The sequence below is a fragment of the Ceratina calcarata genome, unplaced genomic scaffold (genome assembly GCF_001652005.2).
Source record: "Ceratina calcarata isolate Rehan_Ccalc_2016 unplaced genomic scaffold, ASM165200v1 scaffold168, whole genome shotgun sequence".
Classification (NCBI taxonomy): domain Eukaryota; kingdom Metazoa; phylum Arthropoda; class Insecta; order Hymenoptera; family Apidae; genus Ceratina; species Ceratina calcarata.
The window spans coordinates 180,619-197,401 of NW_017138136.1; the positions used below are offsets into that span (position 1 = coordinate 180,619).

General features: G+C 35.7%; 1 protein-coding gene across 3 annotated transcripts in view; it reads right to left on the reverse strand.

The window, feature by feature from the left end:
• unc-13 (protein unc13 homolog) overlaps positions 1-16,783 on the reverse strand; it is a 176,140-nt gene that overhangs the window by 50,704 nt on the left and 108,653 nt on the right. For all 3 annotated transcript variants that reach the window (XM_026810690.1, XM_026810691.1, XM_026810692.1), the window contains 4 exons: positions 15,062-15,105; positions 12,951-13,041; positions 7,345-7,353; positions 3,950-4,027 (listed from right to left, as the gene is read on the reverse strand). In XM_026810690.1, coding sequence (XP_026666491.1) covers positions 3,950-4,027; positions 7,345-7,353; positions 12,951-13,041; positions 15,062-15,105 — 222 coding nt within the window. The remainder of the gene's footprint in view (positions 1-3,949; positions 4,028-7,344; positions 7,354-12,950; positions 13,042-15,061; positions 15,106-16,783) is intronic.

The window sequence follows — 16,783 nt, forward strand, 5'->3', positions numbered from 1 at the left end:
GTCTTGCCAGGAAGGCATTGTCTTCAGCTTTTTCCAACTACACAGACAGTGCGTTACTCATTCAAATTCAAACTCGAAAGAGGAGCTCTACGAGGACCGTTCTCAGGTTACGGGGTTTCTATGTATATTTCTTTCCGCATCTCCATTGAAGTGAAACGGGCGCGAGGGTACCGTTGATCCTCGTCCCCGTTCGATTCTTATATTATCTTTCTCTCGCCTCGAAAAAATGTAATAGCCCTATAACATATGAGCAGAACATTTGCCGGAACAGTTTTCCCGGGAAAAACAGTTGGTACTTTCCCTATCGATACGACGAATATCTATGCTTCGATTTGTTCGCTTCTTTTTTTATCATCGGCTTTGAGAGAAAGAATGACAGAAAAAGAGAGAGGATGAGCACGTTCTCTAGATGTCCTACTATTTGGAACGTTCTGCGGGGTGTGTAAAAGCATCGATCCGCTAAGAAGCACTATAAGGGTGATGTCGTGAATTCGGGATGTTCCCCATTTTTCTCTTTTAAATTTTTTCCCTCGAATCGGTGAGATGGTTCCGAGCGAGTCTTTCCTTCTGTGAACGATATTTTATGAAAAATGGGACCATTACATAGAAAGTAATGTTGCCGATACATATACATGCATACGTATGCATGTATCCCTGCAATTCCAGACCTTAAATACAGTGTATTTATTCAAATGTTTACTTTTATATAATCTTTCACGAAAATTTTACAGAAATTCAAGGTATTTGAAAATTAACCTACAGTATTGCGGATAACTTTTCAAAATGTGTAACATCTATACATACATACAATATCTATTTAATTAAATTTTACACGAGGGGCCTCATTTTCAATTTCTTATTTTCATCAACGAGATAAAATATCTTCAACTTTTCTTTTCAAACTTGTACCTTTGTGATAAAATTGTTATCAAGAATTTTAATCTTGTAACGAGTTACGTCCTTGACTGTAGCCAAGTGGTGTAACGAAGCAGAACTGATTTTGTCATGCAGGGAACATCCGACACCCACGAATCAAGGAATCGGAGTTATCCTAGCTCTATCCTAATTGTACTCGGTTCACATGACCATTGTAGCATCTCATATCCTCGATTACCTACACGTGACCCACATTCATATACACACATCGCGATCCTGTACCGCACGTTTTCGACCAGTAAAATTTTGCTTTGGTCACGTTCGGTCAATGTTCGCGACACGTGTGTACAAATATTTATTGTATGCAGTTTTATATATATATATATATATATATTTATATACGTACCGGGAAAAACAGTTGGTACTTTCCCTATCGATACGACGAATATCTATGCTTCGATTTGTTCGCTTCTTTTTTTATCATCGGCTTTGAGAGAAAGAATGACAGAAAAAGAGAGAGGATGAGCACGTTCTCTAGATGTCCTACTATTTGGAACGTTCTGCGGGGTGTGTAAAAGCATCGATCCGCTAAGAAGCACTATAAGGGTGATGTCGTGAATTCGGGATGTTCCCCATTTTTCTCTTTTAAATTTTTTCCCTCGAATCGGTGAGATGGTTCCGAGCGAGTCTTTCCTTCTGTGAACGATATTTTATGAAAAATGGGACCATTACATAGAAAGTAATGTTGCCGATACATATACATGCATACGTATGCATGTATCCCTGCAATTCCAGACCTTAAATACAGTGTATTTATTCAAATGTTTACTTTTATATAATCTTTCACGAAAATTTTACAGAAATTCAAGGTATTTGAAAATTAACCTACAGTATTGCGGATAACTTTTCAAAATGTGTAACATCTATACATACATACAATATCTATTTAATTAAATTTTACACGAGGGGCCTCATTTTCAATTTCTTATTTTCATCAACGAGATAAAATATCTTCAACTTTTCTTTTCAAACTTGTACCTTTGTGATAAAATTGTTATCAAGAATTTTGATCTTGTAACGAGTCACGTCCTTGACTGTAGCCAAGTGGTGTAACGAAGCAGAACTGATTTTGTCATGCAGGGAACATCCGACACCCACGAATCAAGGAATCGGAGTTATCCTAGCTCTATCCTAATTGTACTCGGTTCACATGACCATTGTAGCATCTCATATCCTCGATTACCTACACGTGACCCACATTCATATACACACATCGCGATCCTGTACCGCACGTTTTCGACCAGTAAAATTTTGCTTTGGTCACGTTCGGTCAATGTTCGCGACACGTGTGTACAAATATTTATTGTATGCAGTTTTATATATATATATATATATATATTTATATACGCATTTGGAGAACGTTCACCCTAGCCGCTAAAGTAGAGTTAGAGATAGAGACAGAGAAGAGAAATAGATAGATAGATAGATAGATAGATAGATAGAGAGAGAAAGAGAATGACTCGTCTAGGCTCGCTACGAACATCGCTTTTTTCATTTTTAATATCGCAGTACACGTCTCAAATAAAAAGTAATGGTATAAAGAAAAGATAGAGAGAGAAGTAGAGAAGAGAAGCAAAGGAAGCAGAAAAGACAGATAGAAACGGAAAATAATAAAACAGAAAATAAAGAGAGAGAGAAAGAGAGAGAGAGAGAGAGAGAGACAGAAAGGTTGAGGCCACACTTACGTGAAAGAAAATAGCGCGGAAATGAGGATAAAATGCAGCACAGTTCATGTGAAAAGAAAAAAAGTTTATCAGAGGTTATAAGTTCAGCCTGTAGCGGACGAGCCGTCGTGGATGCATGTGTTTTCCTTTTTTCTTTATCTTTTGGTTACCTCTTAAACTTATCAGTGTTGCACAATCTTACAGCTAATTAAGTCATTATTAGCATGGTCGTTGTGGAATTCAATTAAGATTCCTAATACAAATTATTTTACAAATCCTGCCAAAGAATTCCTTATTCCTGTTCTTCTTAAATGTTTCTTGTTCCTTCTTACCGAGATTCAAACGAAAAATATGATGTTCCGTTTTATTTCTTACTACTCACTACGGTCTATGAGTTATAAAAATGAAATGAAAATTCTAGTTAAAATTCATGAAAATCCTGATTGGATTTTAAGTACATGACTGTTGCATACAGTTGTCGATAATATAATTTATTATTAATTCCAATATAATTTTCATTAAGCAGTTTTTATTTTTCAACAGCTCAATGAAGAATTCATGTAGATTGTCCCTTATTATTACTATTGTATTATTATTATTGTCCGACATTATTGCGCATAAGAAAATTCTGCTTGAACACGAGCTCAAAACATTTATTATCTCCACTGTGCAATTCACAATTGGTGAAAGACATTTCGAGTTGCAGTCACAATAGTATGACATAGATTCAACGTTAATTTCGTTTTAAAATGGCCAACGCGAAGCTCGAGTTTATATTATAATTCAAATGCAGTACATATTCGAGTTTCACAAGTTCACTAACCGTACTCGTGATTGTTTCGAAAATTTAATTCAATGACAGTTGACACGCGATGAGAGCTTAACTTAAATAAGAGCTGATTGTATATCCTTGTCCATGAACATTAAAATTACCGATATAAGGGAACCTTTCTTTTCATCAACCCACAATTTTCGTTCCACCTAACATCATGTTAATGTCGATGGACGCGAGATATTTTAGATACTGCGTTAATTGCGATTCTTTGTTGTCGCATATCGCAGTGAAAAATAATAAAAAGTAGCAAGCCTTTTCATTAAATTTAGCAATTAGAAATATGAACAATGAAAACGAATAAAGGAAACTGATTTAAGATACATCAAGACACTATTTGAAATACAACATGAGATTATTCTTAAATTGACAAATAAATGTCTTGTTAATAATCGTTTTTCAGGAGGAAATTAATTTGACGAAATATTTGGCCATTAAATGATCAATTAACGAATACTTTTGATAGTAAAGTGAGATGGTGCCTGAAAAAGGGGTAGTAAAATGGACGAATTCTTACCAGTTCCTCGTCGTTCAGGGTTGCCCTGGGCACTGCCGTTGTTAGACCCGGTGCATTCCTCTTCGTTGCCGCCATTGTCTGAGAAAAGATAGAAATTAATGCACATCTGATTCAAGTACAACGCCTCTTCCAGTCTCTCTATGGTCTCTATCGTGTAGACAGAGTTAACGAGCCAGGAAGAGTGAGAAACTGAAACCGAATGAATAGTGAGAAGAAGAAGAAGAAGAAGAAGAAGAAGAAGAAGAAGAAAAGGAAAAGGGTGACAACGATGATAAACAGAACGTGAAGAGAAATCGAAGAGAATAATAAAAGGAAAAGACACTGTAACAAAGAACGATAGTGAAGTGAATATCATTGTATGAAATGTATACGTAATTGAAATGTATGTGTGTATAAAAATTGAACAACAATTTTACAAAAAATTTTATTTCGTTTGCAAACAATTAACTGTGTGAGATTATTCAAGAAATAGTGGTGAATCAATAAAAATAAATCACAGAAAATAACGTGATATCGAAAATTACATTTGGTATGGATATTTTATCTGTTCCATACCATAAATTTCTTAACGGTAAAACGTAGTTGTGTTAATTACAATTTTATGCATATTAAGAAAAATTTACGTGCGTCGATTCCATACCAAATGCACATTGCAAATATTTACGACGTTTATTTACAAATCTTATTTACAGTCACAAGAAAATGTGTTTTATTTACATTGGCTTATTTGAAAAGCCGTGCTTTGAGCAATCTGTTGTTCAAAGAAGAAGCTCCTCAATCGTTAATATTTGTGGCAAAGCTGTTTGATCGTGAGATGTGTCAATATACATGCTGATGCATTGAGTGAAGTGTGGAAGGAATCGAATTAAAAAAAAATGAAATAGCAGATAAATGTGTATGTGATCTCGAGGTCAAGAAATGTCGTACTCTTTATTTTTTGTGAAAGCATATATTATTATCTGTAAAATAAGTACATAGAAAAAAGTGAGAAAAGATTTAAACGAAATAGAAAAATATGAAATATATAAATATCCATAATTATTAGAAAATTAATGGAGGAGGGATAAAACGTAACGAGATAGAAAGAAGGATTCAAAGATGATGATGATTCAAAGTTGAAGACAAAGAGAGTGATGAACGTAAGAAGAGTAATAGGGGTAGATTTAAATGAAATGAATAGTATAATAATAGTTGAAAGGTAAGGCGAGATAGAGGTGAATGAATTTCTGATGGAATCTAATCCAATTAACTTACAGAACGTTTTGGATAGGTGACGTTCAGGTAAGATTTGTGGTTGGATATATGTATATAGATTTCGATTTCGATTAAGATATTCTGCACGGGGCTCCGTGCTCGATGCATGCGCTACTGTCGTATCACCGTGGATAAACGCTAATTTCGAGCAACTAATTTCGCGCATAGATTGCAGTGTTCAGTCTAAAGTAATTGAATCAAACAGAGAGACAAAAAGGAAAAAATGTTGCCCATTTCTATGTATAATATAGATACCTAAATGTTTCAACTTTAAATAAAGAGACGAATAATATCTGAGTAGACAAAATCGACTCACTCGTTATTACTCGTCTTAGTACTAATTTTGTACAAAAGTAAGAGGAAATAGGCAATCCCATAGTTAGAGTGAGTAAATCAAAGACTTGGCTCACAATCAATTCTGTTTTCTCTGTCATCGACTAATGGCTAATAGAAACTAGACGCACTACACTGCTTCACAGCCTCAGAAAGCGTGTTCGTGGTGTGTATGTACAAGCCTGTCACGCACGGGGCACCGTGGGTTCCTCTATCTTTTCACCTTTCCCCATGTATTATACAGATACAATATTCCATTGTATCTTGTTAGTGGTAAAATTTTAATGAAGATTATGCTATTGTATAATCCTATCTGAAAGATTAACAATCATAGTGGAGTAAATCAAGCTTTCGAATTTTTATAATTGGAATTCGTTTTCTGTGATAGCAAAATTATAATTTCTTAGTAACAATTAAAAACATTGTATAGGGAAAGATTGACTGACATCACTATAATTTGCAGCTAGCCATTTAAGAAGTTCAATTAAAAAAGTTAGTACGATTGTATTTTTAAACGAGCTACATATTAAGAATGACACTAGACTTATTTGATTACAGAAATAATTATACAATTATTTTATAGTGGCATAACAACATTTGAATAAGGCAGTCATGTGTACCGCATTTTTTTCTGAACTTCTCAATCAACATATCAGCCTCTTCTTGCTGCGTTTAATACACTAAAGAAATCACAGATTGTTTATATTTTGCTTGGACATTTATGTCCAATCTCGATACTTTCTCTTCCTTTAAGGACGCCGATTAGATACATTTGCTGTCCTTTTCTCACATTTTTAGATCAAAATACATCGTACGGAAATAAATAAAATCAGAGAGAAAGGAAGAGCAGGATCATAAGTTAGTCAATGTATTCGTGATACGAGTTTTTGACCTACAGTCTATTGGTCTAACTATGATATAATAAAACGTGTCGCATTTTGCACCTACTAACTACGATATTCGGTACTAACTACTCATCCATGCGTTCATAATGACGAATATACTCAATGCGTGCGGGTACAGTAAAGATTAAACTGTAAAACAAAATTGGAATAACTTACCGAAAGGCTAAATTCTTCTATATTAATTAATTTTTGGTATCTCTTACATGCACGCTAGTAGATTTTTATACTAATTCCCACTTCTGTAAATGCCAATGTATAATTCTAGTGGATTTTATACAGATTTTCGAAGAAATTGATTGTTCGTAATGAAACTGAATATTTCCGCAATTTAATTACGTTTAATCTGTTCTGATTTAGTCTTTCGTTATATGGTGCAATAAGTAGCAGTATAGATTCGTGCAAAAATTGATGAATGATTAAACACGATTGATAGCAATACCTCTTTTAACCAACCGGAAATTTTCTTTGTTAAAAATCATTACACCAGCCTGAAGAGACTGGATGGTAAATCGAACGTCGATTTTCGTGTAATTACGTCGCGAAACGCGATACGTTATAATGTTACTTTAATCCTTCAATTAGAAAATCCTTCGGCTGCAGTATCGTAATTAAGCTAATTAGATATCTCCGAGAGGCGTTGCGCGTAACGTTGCGTAAAAGCGAACAATATATTGGTAAAATCTCGGGAAATAAACGAGATTAGAGCCGAGGAATAAGAAAAAGAGAATATCCAGTTAGCAAATGCAAACAAAAACAGAACGATGTAGTTATATGAAAAAGGATGCTGACATAAGATAAAAAACTGAATTATGGTAACACGCATCGAAGCTGAAGCATGCGCTATGTACGACGAAACAAGCATTTTCTTATTTAAACTTCGTTAAGGAGGCATTTAATCAGTACCTTCAAGACCTGGAGGTAGAATTTTTGAGATATTTTGAGAGGTTTTTCAGTGAGTGGTTTTGCATTTTTCAGGTGTTCAGGTGGATACAACAACGGGCGCCACAGAGAACAAACAAAGAAAAATGGCATTATATGCCGGTTAGTACGTATCAGTTGCATTTCTTTCTATCTTTCTTTTGTCTTTTCTTGTTTTTATAGTACTTTGTTATGGATAAAGGGACACATTTAAAGAGACAAGAGAGGCACGCGAACGTAAATCAGTGCATCGATATGTTTTCACCGAGACAGGCGATAATCTTCTGAACTGTCAGCAATTAAAACGTTCCTCTTACCCTTCTCTTCTTCATCAAAATTGATCTTTAATCGATGTTCATTAGTGTCGGGTATAATGTCATAAGAAATTTAATCCCTTTCCGTGTTCCAGAACATTATCTCTTCTCGGTGAATGCGAAAACCTAAAATTACAGAATCGCAGCGCGGCGAGTTTGCATTTTCCGCCCCAATGAATCTCATAATTCACCACCGAATGTTTCCTCGAATCGCGTTAGCGACTAGAACTGAATGTTCCGCCCTGAGATCCAGCAATTTCACGATAGTTTCCTATCGATCGACCGGTAGCGATTAATACTGATATTATATTCATCATCATCTATTACTTCATACATTCTCGAATCAATAATGTACGAAGTAATACTTGTACGTATAAAATCAATCAATTGCATTATATCAAATCAATATCGATTTGATACCAATTAAGAAAATTGTACTTTAATATTTTTCAAAATTATCAATAAGAGAGTGGATCATATCTGCTCACTGCTTTGCATTCCTAGTATCACATACAGTAAAGTCCATAAATATTCGTACACATTTCAAAATTGAATGCCTTTTTTAATATTGGTTTTAACGAATTAATTTATGTTTAGATGTTAGAGAGATTACATAATGTAAAATAAAATAATATGCTATACTTGATTTTCTAATAAAAATTTAAAACATGGTTTTTATAGATCTAATTAATTTTAATTATAAACGGTTATTAATATTTGAAACCTATATTTTTACTATTATTGAGTATAATACAGAATAATATTATGATTTGCAGGTTGATATTGATAACACCAAATTCGTATTGATTTCATTACCAGTGTTTTATATGTACATTCGATACGGTATTAATTAATGTATCGGTATGAATTACGTGATACAATCGCTATCGATCGGTCTCTTGTTTCCTGGTTTCGACTCGACGAACAATACACTTTTTCAGACGCTGGATTACAAGGGACAAGGTCATGTTACACAACAACTAAAAGAAAAATTATTAACATCAAACACATACAGGAGAATGGAGTGTGGTAGAGGTTGAGATGGGAAGGTTCACAGATAGACAGGTCGAGACTTCTAAATTCGAGGGGTTGGAAGCCGAGAGAGAGAGAGAAAGCAATTCGAGAAGTCGCGTGACTGCGAGGAAAATTATTTCGTTCTTCTCGAGTCCCAACTTTGCTGAAAGGGAAGTGAATGTACACCTTCATTCATAAGTCTTAGGACACTTCAAAGTTTGGAATGCATTATTCGTTACCTACAGGAGGATTAGCTAAAAATGTAAAGTCAATAATCATAAGAGATTTCAAATGAGAAAATGCACATAATAAATTCTTACTGAGTTATTTCAATAAAAAATAACATTTACTTTTTAAAACATCAATTTGGAATAAAAACATTTGAAAATATGCTTCGGCGCGAAACCCATTCATTGAAATATCTGAATTATTTTCACAATTCTTACTTTGGAATGGTAAAACATCTGTTGTAAGAAATTAAGAAAACAATAGAGATGTGTTTAGAGTTCCATTTGTAACTACATTATCGATGAAGAGTACTCAAGATTTTCTTTGATACAATTCACTAATCATTGAAATGTCGCAAATTCAATTAATACATGTTCTTACAAAATCCCTATATTATACAGTTTACAGTTGTCCTAAGATTTACAGCAGAAGTGTCCGTAATAATGTCACGGAAAGTTTTCCGTTCGTATCTGTTTTCCAATGAATTTCACATAGAACATATACGCAACGGATCGAGCGAAAATCGATAGTCATTAAGCCACGGTGATTTTTCTCTGACGCTGCGAGAAAATTTGATTGCAGGGAGTTCATAGTTCGGTTTAAAATCTAAACGTTCGGGTTCTGGTCTATTATAAGTTGTGACGTTTCGTGCTGCGTGCGCCGTACTGCGGCCCACAATAAATACCAAAGGTGAAGGTTTCATTCAGGCAAAAAAACGGTTTAAAGATTCCGTTCAACTCAAGGAAGAAAAATAATGTTATCATCCCATAAAATAATTATTCACATGCCGAAAGGGCAATTAAGATTTTAATATCTCCCCGACGTGTTTGTACAATTTCTAATTCTTTTAAGCAGCTGCACACAAGAAATAACATTATCTATATATAATAACGCATGTTTCTTTCTTGTCTCATTTTGTTTTTAATTTTCAACACCATTGGTCGCGCTTTTAACAGGCTTGCTGAAGACGTCGCGTGAGCAAAGGGGCGCGTAGCGTAAGTGACTTCGTTTTTTAAAGTACGACGTTATCTCGAACACGCAGGTAATCGACCAGCCAGTGAGTCGAATGAACATTCTTCGAATTTTCAACGGTCAGTTTTCCACGAAATTAATTACTTCTTCCACTATGGCGTAATGCCTAGCCTCAGGAAACGTCCTTTTTATTTAATCTCCTGAATTATTTACTTAATGTAGATTATATTATACTTGAAAAATTTGTTCAAATCATTCTTAATGTAGCCGCTTTAATTTTCAACTGGTAAAATACGATATAATCAATTAATTGTAAGATCGAAATAATCTCTTGAAAAATTGCTAATTTCTGTTTAAAAAAATTCCTTTAGCGTCAAATAAATTTTACCCAGGACATATGAAGCACGTATTTCTTCGTATTTCCGCTCGACCCGTTCTGAACATTGAATTAAGGCAAGGAGAACGGTTATGGTAAATGAACGAATCTTGCGAGTCGTATACACGTTGTTTCTTTGAGGGATAGTAAGTATGCTTTGGTATCGCTTTGGGAAGCGTTTTCACTTCGATTCGACCGCGAAATGGCGACGCAGGTCGTAAAGAGCGAAGACTATATGACCGTACGAAGGCATGGGGACGGAAAACGAAAGCAAGAAATGCTTACTCGCGATTTCGTGTCAAACGCTCGTTTTACGGACGCGTTTCTTGTTTTAACGATCGCCACGGATCACAATGGCTGATCGCAATCTGGGAAATGCTTCCTTTGCTCGGACGACAGTTTTATCGCTCTTTGAAAGCGCGTGGACCACCACAGACTTATCGACTCTGAGTGATATAGACGCTCAGAATAACGAAAAATGTCGTATGTAGTGACCAATTTTCGTGAAATGAGTCGTTTGGATACTCTGCTTGACATTTATTTTTGTGTCACTTTAAATTAAGAATTATTCATAGACATTGTGCGTGTTCTTGATATGATGTTCTCAAGCAACAGGTTAAGGGAATACAATTCCTGCAATGTATTACTGCGACGCCACTTCCCAGTGAATTGCGTGAACATACAGGGTATCTCAGAATGCATAACTTTCCTCCGAGGGTGTGAAGGAGGATGAAATTCTGAGTAAAAAGTTCCTGTTTCCTCCAACTGTTAATAACTTTATTAACCCCTTGAACGACAATTTATTTTCAATCAGCACTTGAAAAAGAGGAATGTTTATGACGAGCTGGACTCGTCATTTCCGTTCAAGGAATTAATAGTGGTGGGAGGAAGCTCTGATTCAGAATTTCACATGCTTTCACACCCTTACAGGAAAATCGTGCTTTTTGGGATACCCTGTATATTCGGTTATTACCGTACGAAAAGATAATATCCGATGACCGGATAAAAAACTGAACAATCTCGAACGAGTATACTCTGTAAAGCGCTAGTAACGGAGTAGAAATAACAGTACGGGGCGGTCTGCAGACAACTTTCAATAAATCATCCCTTATCGCGAATCACCCTTCTTTAACCGGCTATCAGGATCTATAAAATCTCCATCGTGGAAACGTTCTAACTTGCCCTCTAGCAAGAAACGGTTAGGGACAACTAACTCGATCCCTTAAAAGTTCGCTTCAAGCCCTAATCGCGACGTCTAACCCTTTGGCGACCGATTTATCGTGAAATCGTCTGCGACGCCCCTCTGGTAGAATGTCTCGGGTTACCGAAAACACGGCGTGGCATAAAAAAAATAAGGAAAAAAACGTTGTACACGCAATCAGGTAGCACGATGGTTAATCGATAACCAAGTCACCCTCGAGAGCAAGAGCGAGCTTCCCTGATGCTTTTAGTGCTATCGTTTTAAGCACAGAAAAAAAATATCTCTCGAAGGCGACACGAACTGCTCAGCAGATATCGATCTCTCGATATCGAACAATCGTCGCGTGCTCGACGTCGTCTCGTGAAAAACGGGGAGAAGTTTAAACGATATCCATCGCTCTGGATGCGAATACGTAAAGTTCAAACCGATTGAAGTGATTTAGTGCAATTTATCGATTAGGAATTGGAACTTTATCATTGGGACAAGATCGAGGTTTAGGCGACGATCTTTCTTCTAAGGAAATAATGAAATTTTTGGAAACATTGAATTCTTATTGGGTACATAAGAAACCGTCTGTAAACATTGATCGTGGTTCTCGATTTCATAAAATATCTAAAAATTTAACCTTCAATTGTGTTAACTGAATTAATTTAAAACACAAGTAAAGTTTTAGTTGCTTGGTTTTAATTCTTCGAACTCGAATCAGCCTTGGAGATTTAATTAGAGGGAAGATAATATCGACAGAATAAAACGAAATAGAGGTAATAAGTGAAAACATAAGATGGTCTTCCATAAAAGCCATGGCGAAAATTGCGAGAATAATACTCGGGTTGAAAGGGAACGAAAGAATAATGTCTGGTTAATTAAATAGTATAAACGAGGTGAATCATAGAAAAAGCATTAATACTGAATAGGAGCTTCGAGTGATGTTCGGAGCCTGTAAATGCTTCCACTGCCTATATGTATATTACTGCGATTTTCCTTGAGTCTCACAGTACAGGTATATTATTACTTAAAATCAAAGAATCGCAATTAATATTTATTTCTGCTTACTTAATCAATATATGCATGTTAAACAATCGGATTTGTATGTTTTATAACAGTTTTATATTAAGAAATTAATGATTCTTTCTCGCTGAAGATGTAATTCCAAGTTTTTAAATAATAATAATAATTCTTTCATTTATTAATTTCATTTTCCAAAAATTATTTGAGAACATTATAATTATTATAGCAATAGTCATATGGAAACTGTATTTGATGACCACGATCAATATTAATGACGTCGTTAAGGGGGATAAGATCGGACGAGACGACGACGACAACGACGTCGATGCTGAGCTAATAAGAAAATACCATCAGTTGTTACTTTATGAATATAAAAACAAACTACGCAAATGTTCGTGGCCCGTGTCCTCGTGCACATCGATGTATGCACAAACGCGGACATATCTGAATTAGGGTTAATGGACTATTGATTACGTACCAGCTCTGAGACCAATGGCACCGACTTTCGGCGCGGCCGAATGTCTGGCATACTGTCGATGGTGCTGTAGAATGGATTGTCTCCCGGATGCCTGAAAGAAACAGTCGATTTTAAAACATTAAACGCAATTAAAAAATCACGTCAATGTCCTTATTGTTCATCGTTTATTAAAAAATTAATTGTATTTTATAGCAATGGTTAATTGTCAATATTAAACTGTCTATGTTGTAACTAAATTTATGAATTTACGTTTGGGTGTCTAGTTTGATTGAACCGATTAATTCATAGCTGAATGTATCCCTCAATTAATGCAGAATTTCGTACAGTGAAGCTATGTTTCAATTTATATAATGTAGTCATACCATGAAACCATATTTGAATTTATAGTACTTGAGCAATAAATTCAAACACCGAATGAATTCATATTTGAATTCGCAGGCTTATGAATAAATAACAGTAGCGAATCTCAAAGAGAATCTCTTTTTTAGAATATTAAACTGCGATCTTTAAATATTCAAAAAACGGCAGGAAGATCCACCGTTATGTAACTCGAAGGATCATGTAATCAAGGCGATCAACTGGGAACCTTTAATGATCTGTTCGTTCTAAAATTTATGAACACCGTTCGATCTTGGTAGCAATCGCGTGTTGAGAAGTAAACCGGTGTATATATATGACAGCAATGAATAAATCTTTTTCGAATTAGTCTCGCGATCGAATCGATATTAGATTTAAGGCAATCAAACTTTCTGACTGAGATCGGAAACTTCGTCATTACAGGTCTTGTCTAGATACTTACCCGTTTCAATATAAGTCTAATTCTCATTAGCGACAGTCATTTAGTTATTAGTCAATACTGATGCCTCGTTATTATCATACAATACCTTTCTGATCTCCTGTTCGAGTTAACAATCGATACGATACGTTTAAAAATTGATATATTGAACGTGTTTAATTAACGCTACGACGAAAAAGTTTTCTTTGCACGTACATTTGAGAGATCGATCGGAATTATACTATATCAACATTTAATTAGTAATTCCACGTACACGTAACACAATCGACTAAATACAACTGGATAAAGAAGAAATCGACTTATATCAGAAAGGAATTATACAACTAGGTCATAGCTTTCAGCCTGATGAACCCCCTATAAAGTAATAACGACCATGAACTTTGCACTACCTTCTTTCAATAATTTCTTAAATATGTATATAATTTTCGTAATTATTATTATACTTAAATAAGTAAGTGGCTAGGTTGTCATATGACTTTTCTAACAATTTTTTGACGCTTTTTTGCTTTGTTTTACCGATAAACAAACAAAATTGGCATTAAGTAGGGCCATAATATTATTTAGTATAAAGAGCACTGCATTCATTATGAAACAATAAATGGAAAATTGAACTCGGTAGATTAAGCGAACAAATTCTAGAACGCATAGTTTGAAAGGATGAAATTATCGATTACTCCGGAAGCAAGAGCAGATCAGATCGGACTGGCAAGAATTAAGAGGCACTTTCTTTTAACGTTTACCCTTTTCAATGAACCTGTAACTTGTAGAAGATCTTGGTTTTTATGTCAATTGCTGTCGAGATCAAAGCTACACTCATGAACTTTGCTAGGAGGGAAGGGAAGAGACTGAGGTATCCATTCTTCGCAAACGCGACGCTGAAATCGTTTCTATCTGTTAATTAACTGAGTAAATTGAACGGATCTTATCGAGGTCGGATAATACACGTTACGTATGTTAGTTTAAATACAGAAATTGAAAAAAAAAATGAACTCAAACGTGATTTTCGTGAATATTTCTCTAGAAATCTAGTCTCGAAATGTTCAAAATATAGAACTTCTCTACTTCATGAAAACTGAAATTGCTTCACTTCTGCACAGACTCGAGTTTGTCAACGAATTGCTTCGCCAAATCAAATTTTCTTTTATTACATTTAGAACGCTGCACATGTATCTTAAAATAAACGAAATAAAATATTAAATATTCGTTGAACTAAATTTGTACTCATCGTCGCAAATAAATTCTGTCCATCCCGTAAAATTTTGTTCTGAAACGTTTTTTGACAATGTATGCAGTAGATGAAAAATTCGATACTCACCCGTTGCCACGTCCGCCCGATTCGCCACCAGAGCCACTGCCGTTCTAACAAATAAAAAAACAAGTTTATTAAGAAACAAGCCTAGTAACAGTTCGAAAAAACTAAGGGGAGAACGCGCGTTCGCGCGAACGACGGCGCAGGCGTACAAAAAAATATTGTACACAGTCTTTGGAAACTCGTGGTCATCGAACCGAAAGGAAACGAAAGCGTATTCGAAATCGACAGCTTCATAATTAGCAAAATCGATCACGTCCGTCGATATTATTTCATTTCAATTAATTACTTGTTCGCTTGTTTGTTCACGAGGGAGTTAACGATTCGTTGCATCCGGTTCGCGTGACCACGTACATACGCACAATGCTTTGCCCCCTACACAAATCAGTCTCTTTTCGTCGACTTAAAGGTAAGACAAGCTTCGATAGAACAGAGAATCGCAGATTGGGGTCTCGAGAGGAAGAGCTCGCAGCAACCCTTTTGGCCTCTGAAGTTATCTTCGGGGATGGCTTGGGAGGGGAAAAAAATCTTCGTTGTTTTCAGGTGCCTTCTTTATCCTCTTTTTCTTCCATTACCTTTCTCTTGCTGTCCTTTTCGCAGCTGTTGGCTCACAAAAATCGTGGCAAACCATTTTTCCAGAAACTGTCATCGTGTCCGCTTCCCTTGCATTATTCTCGGATCCTGGTGGACGTCGTGTAAATGTGAGACGAAGCAGCAAACTTCTTTGGCTAATCTCCTTCGTCGTTTCAATTAGCAAATCCTTTTTTCCCTGGGATGCTAACTCCTCCCTCATTAATCAAAAGTTAGAGAGAGAGGTTTGAAGATTCCGTCCTTGGAAGAACGTCACTGAAGCAAGTTTGCTAATTTATCGGATTCTGATAAGGCTTGTAATCCTTTGTAAGCAATGGAGACCGTATCGTTCACAGTTTACACTTGAGGAACATATTCGTGAATAAAGAGCAAAACTTTTAAACCAAACTCGCTCGTGTCTTCTTCATTCCTATACGTTGTCCCCGTTGAAAGGATCTTATCAGATTTTCTCCTCGTCTTTCCTCGTCTCTGAATTGTACCTCACAGCGCTAAGAAGGAGTTATCGCCTTTACTTTTTCTAAACTTCGTACCATTTCCTTCCTCTCGATCGCCGAATTCATCCTCTGATTTTCGTCGCTTTTTCACTCACCTGCGCCTTTCATCTTACTTGTCTGTCTCGTTCGCATCGTTGTTCGCACGAAGGAATTAAAGATTGGAGACAGTTATGTAACAGCCCGTATAAATATAATATCACGTACAATATATACCTCGCAAATTCTGTTCATGATAGAGATTATGATGTAAACTTATGGATAGCGTAACAAGTATTTAAGTATATTATTTAGAGTTAGAGCCGCAGGTATCTTCTTCATTATCTTCTTCCTCTCTCAGTTCTATTCTTTTCGCTCTCTTTTCACCTTAATTTGTCTAATTTCGACGCCCCAGTTCCTCAGCTATTCGCTTATCTAGCCTGTCGTAATCGTTTCCACGCTTGCCCTAATTGTTTCCGCGTGAACAGTCTTTGCGGAAAAGAGAGCTTTCTTTTTCACACGAGAAGCTTACTTATCGTTAGACGACACTGGAGCATGACAACACTTTTAGTTTACTTCGCATTTACTCTTTTTTTGCATTTTTTTTGTTTTAAGCTATCGTTCGTTTACTTGCTCGCCTGTTTCAGCTTGTGATTCGTACACGTTT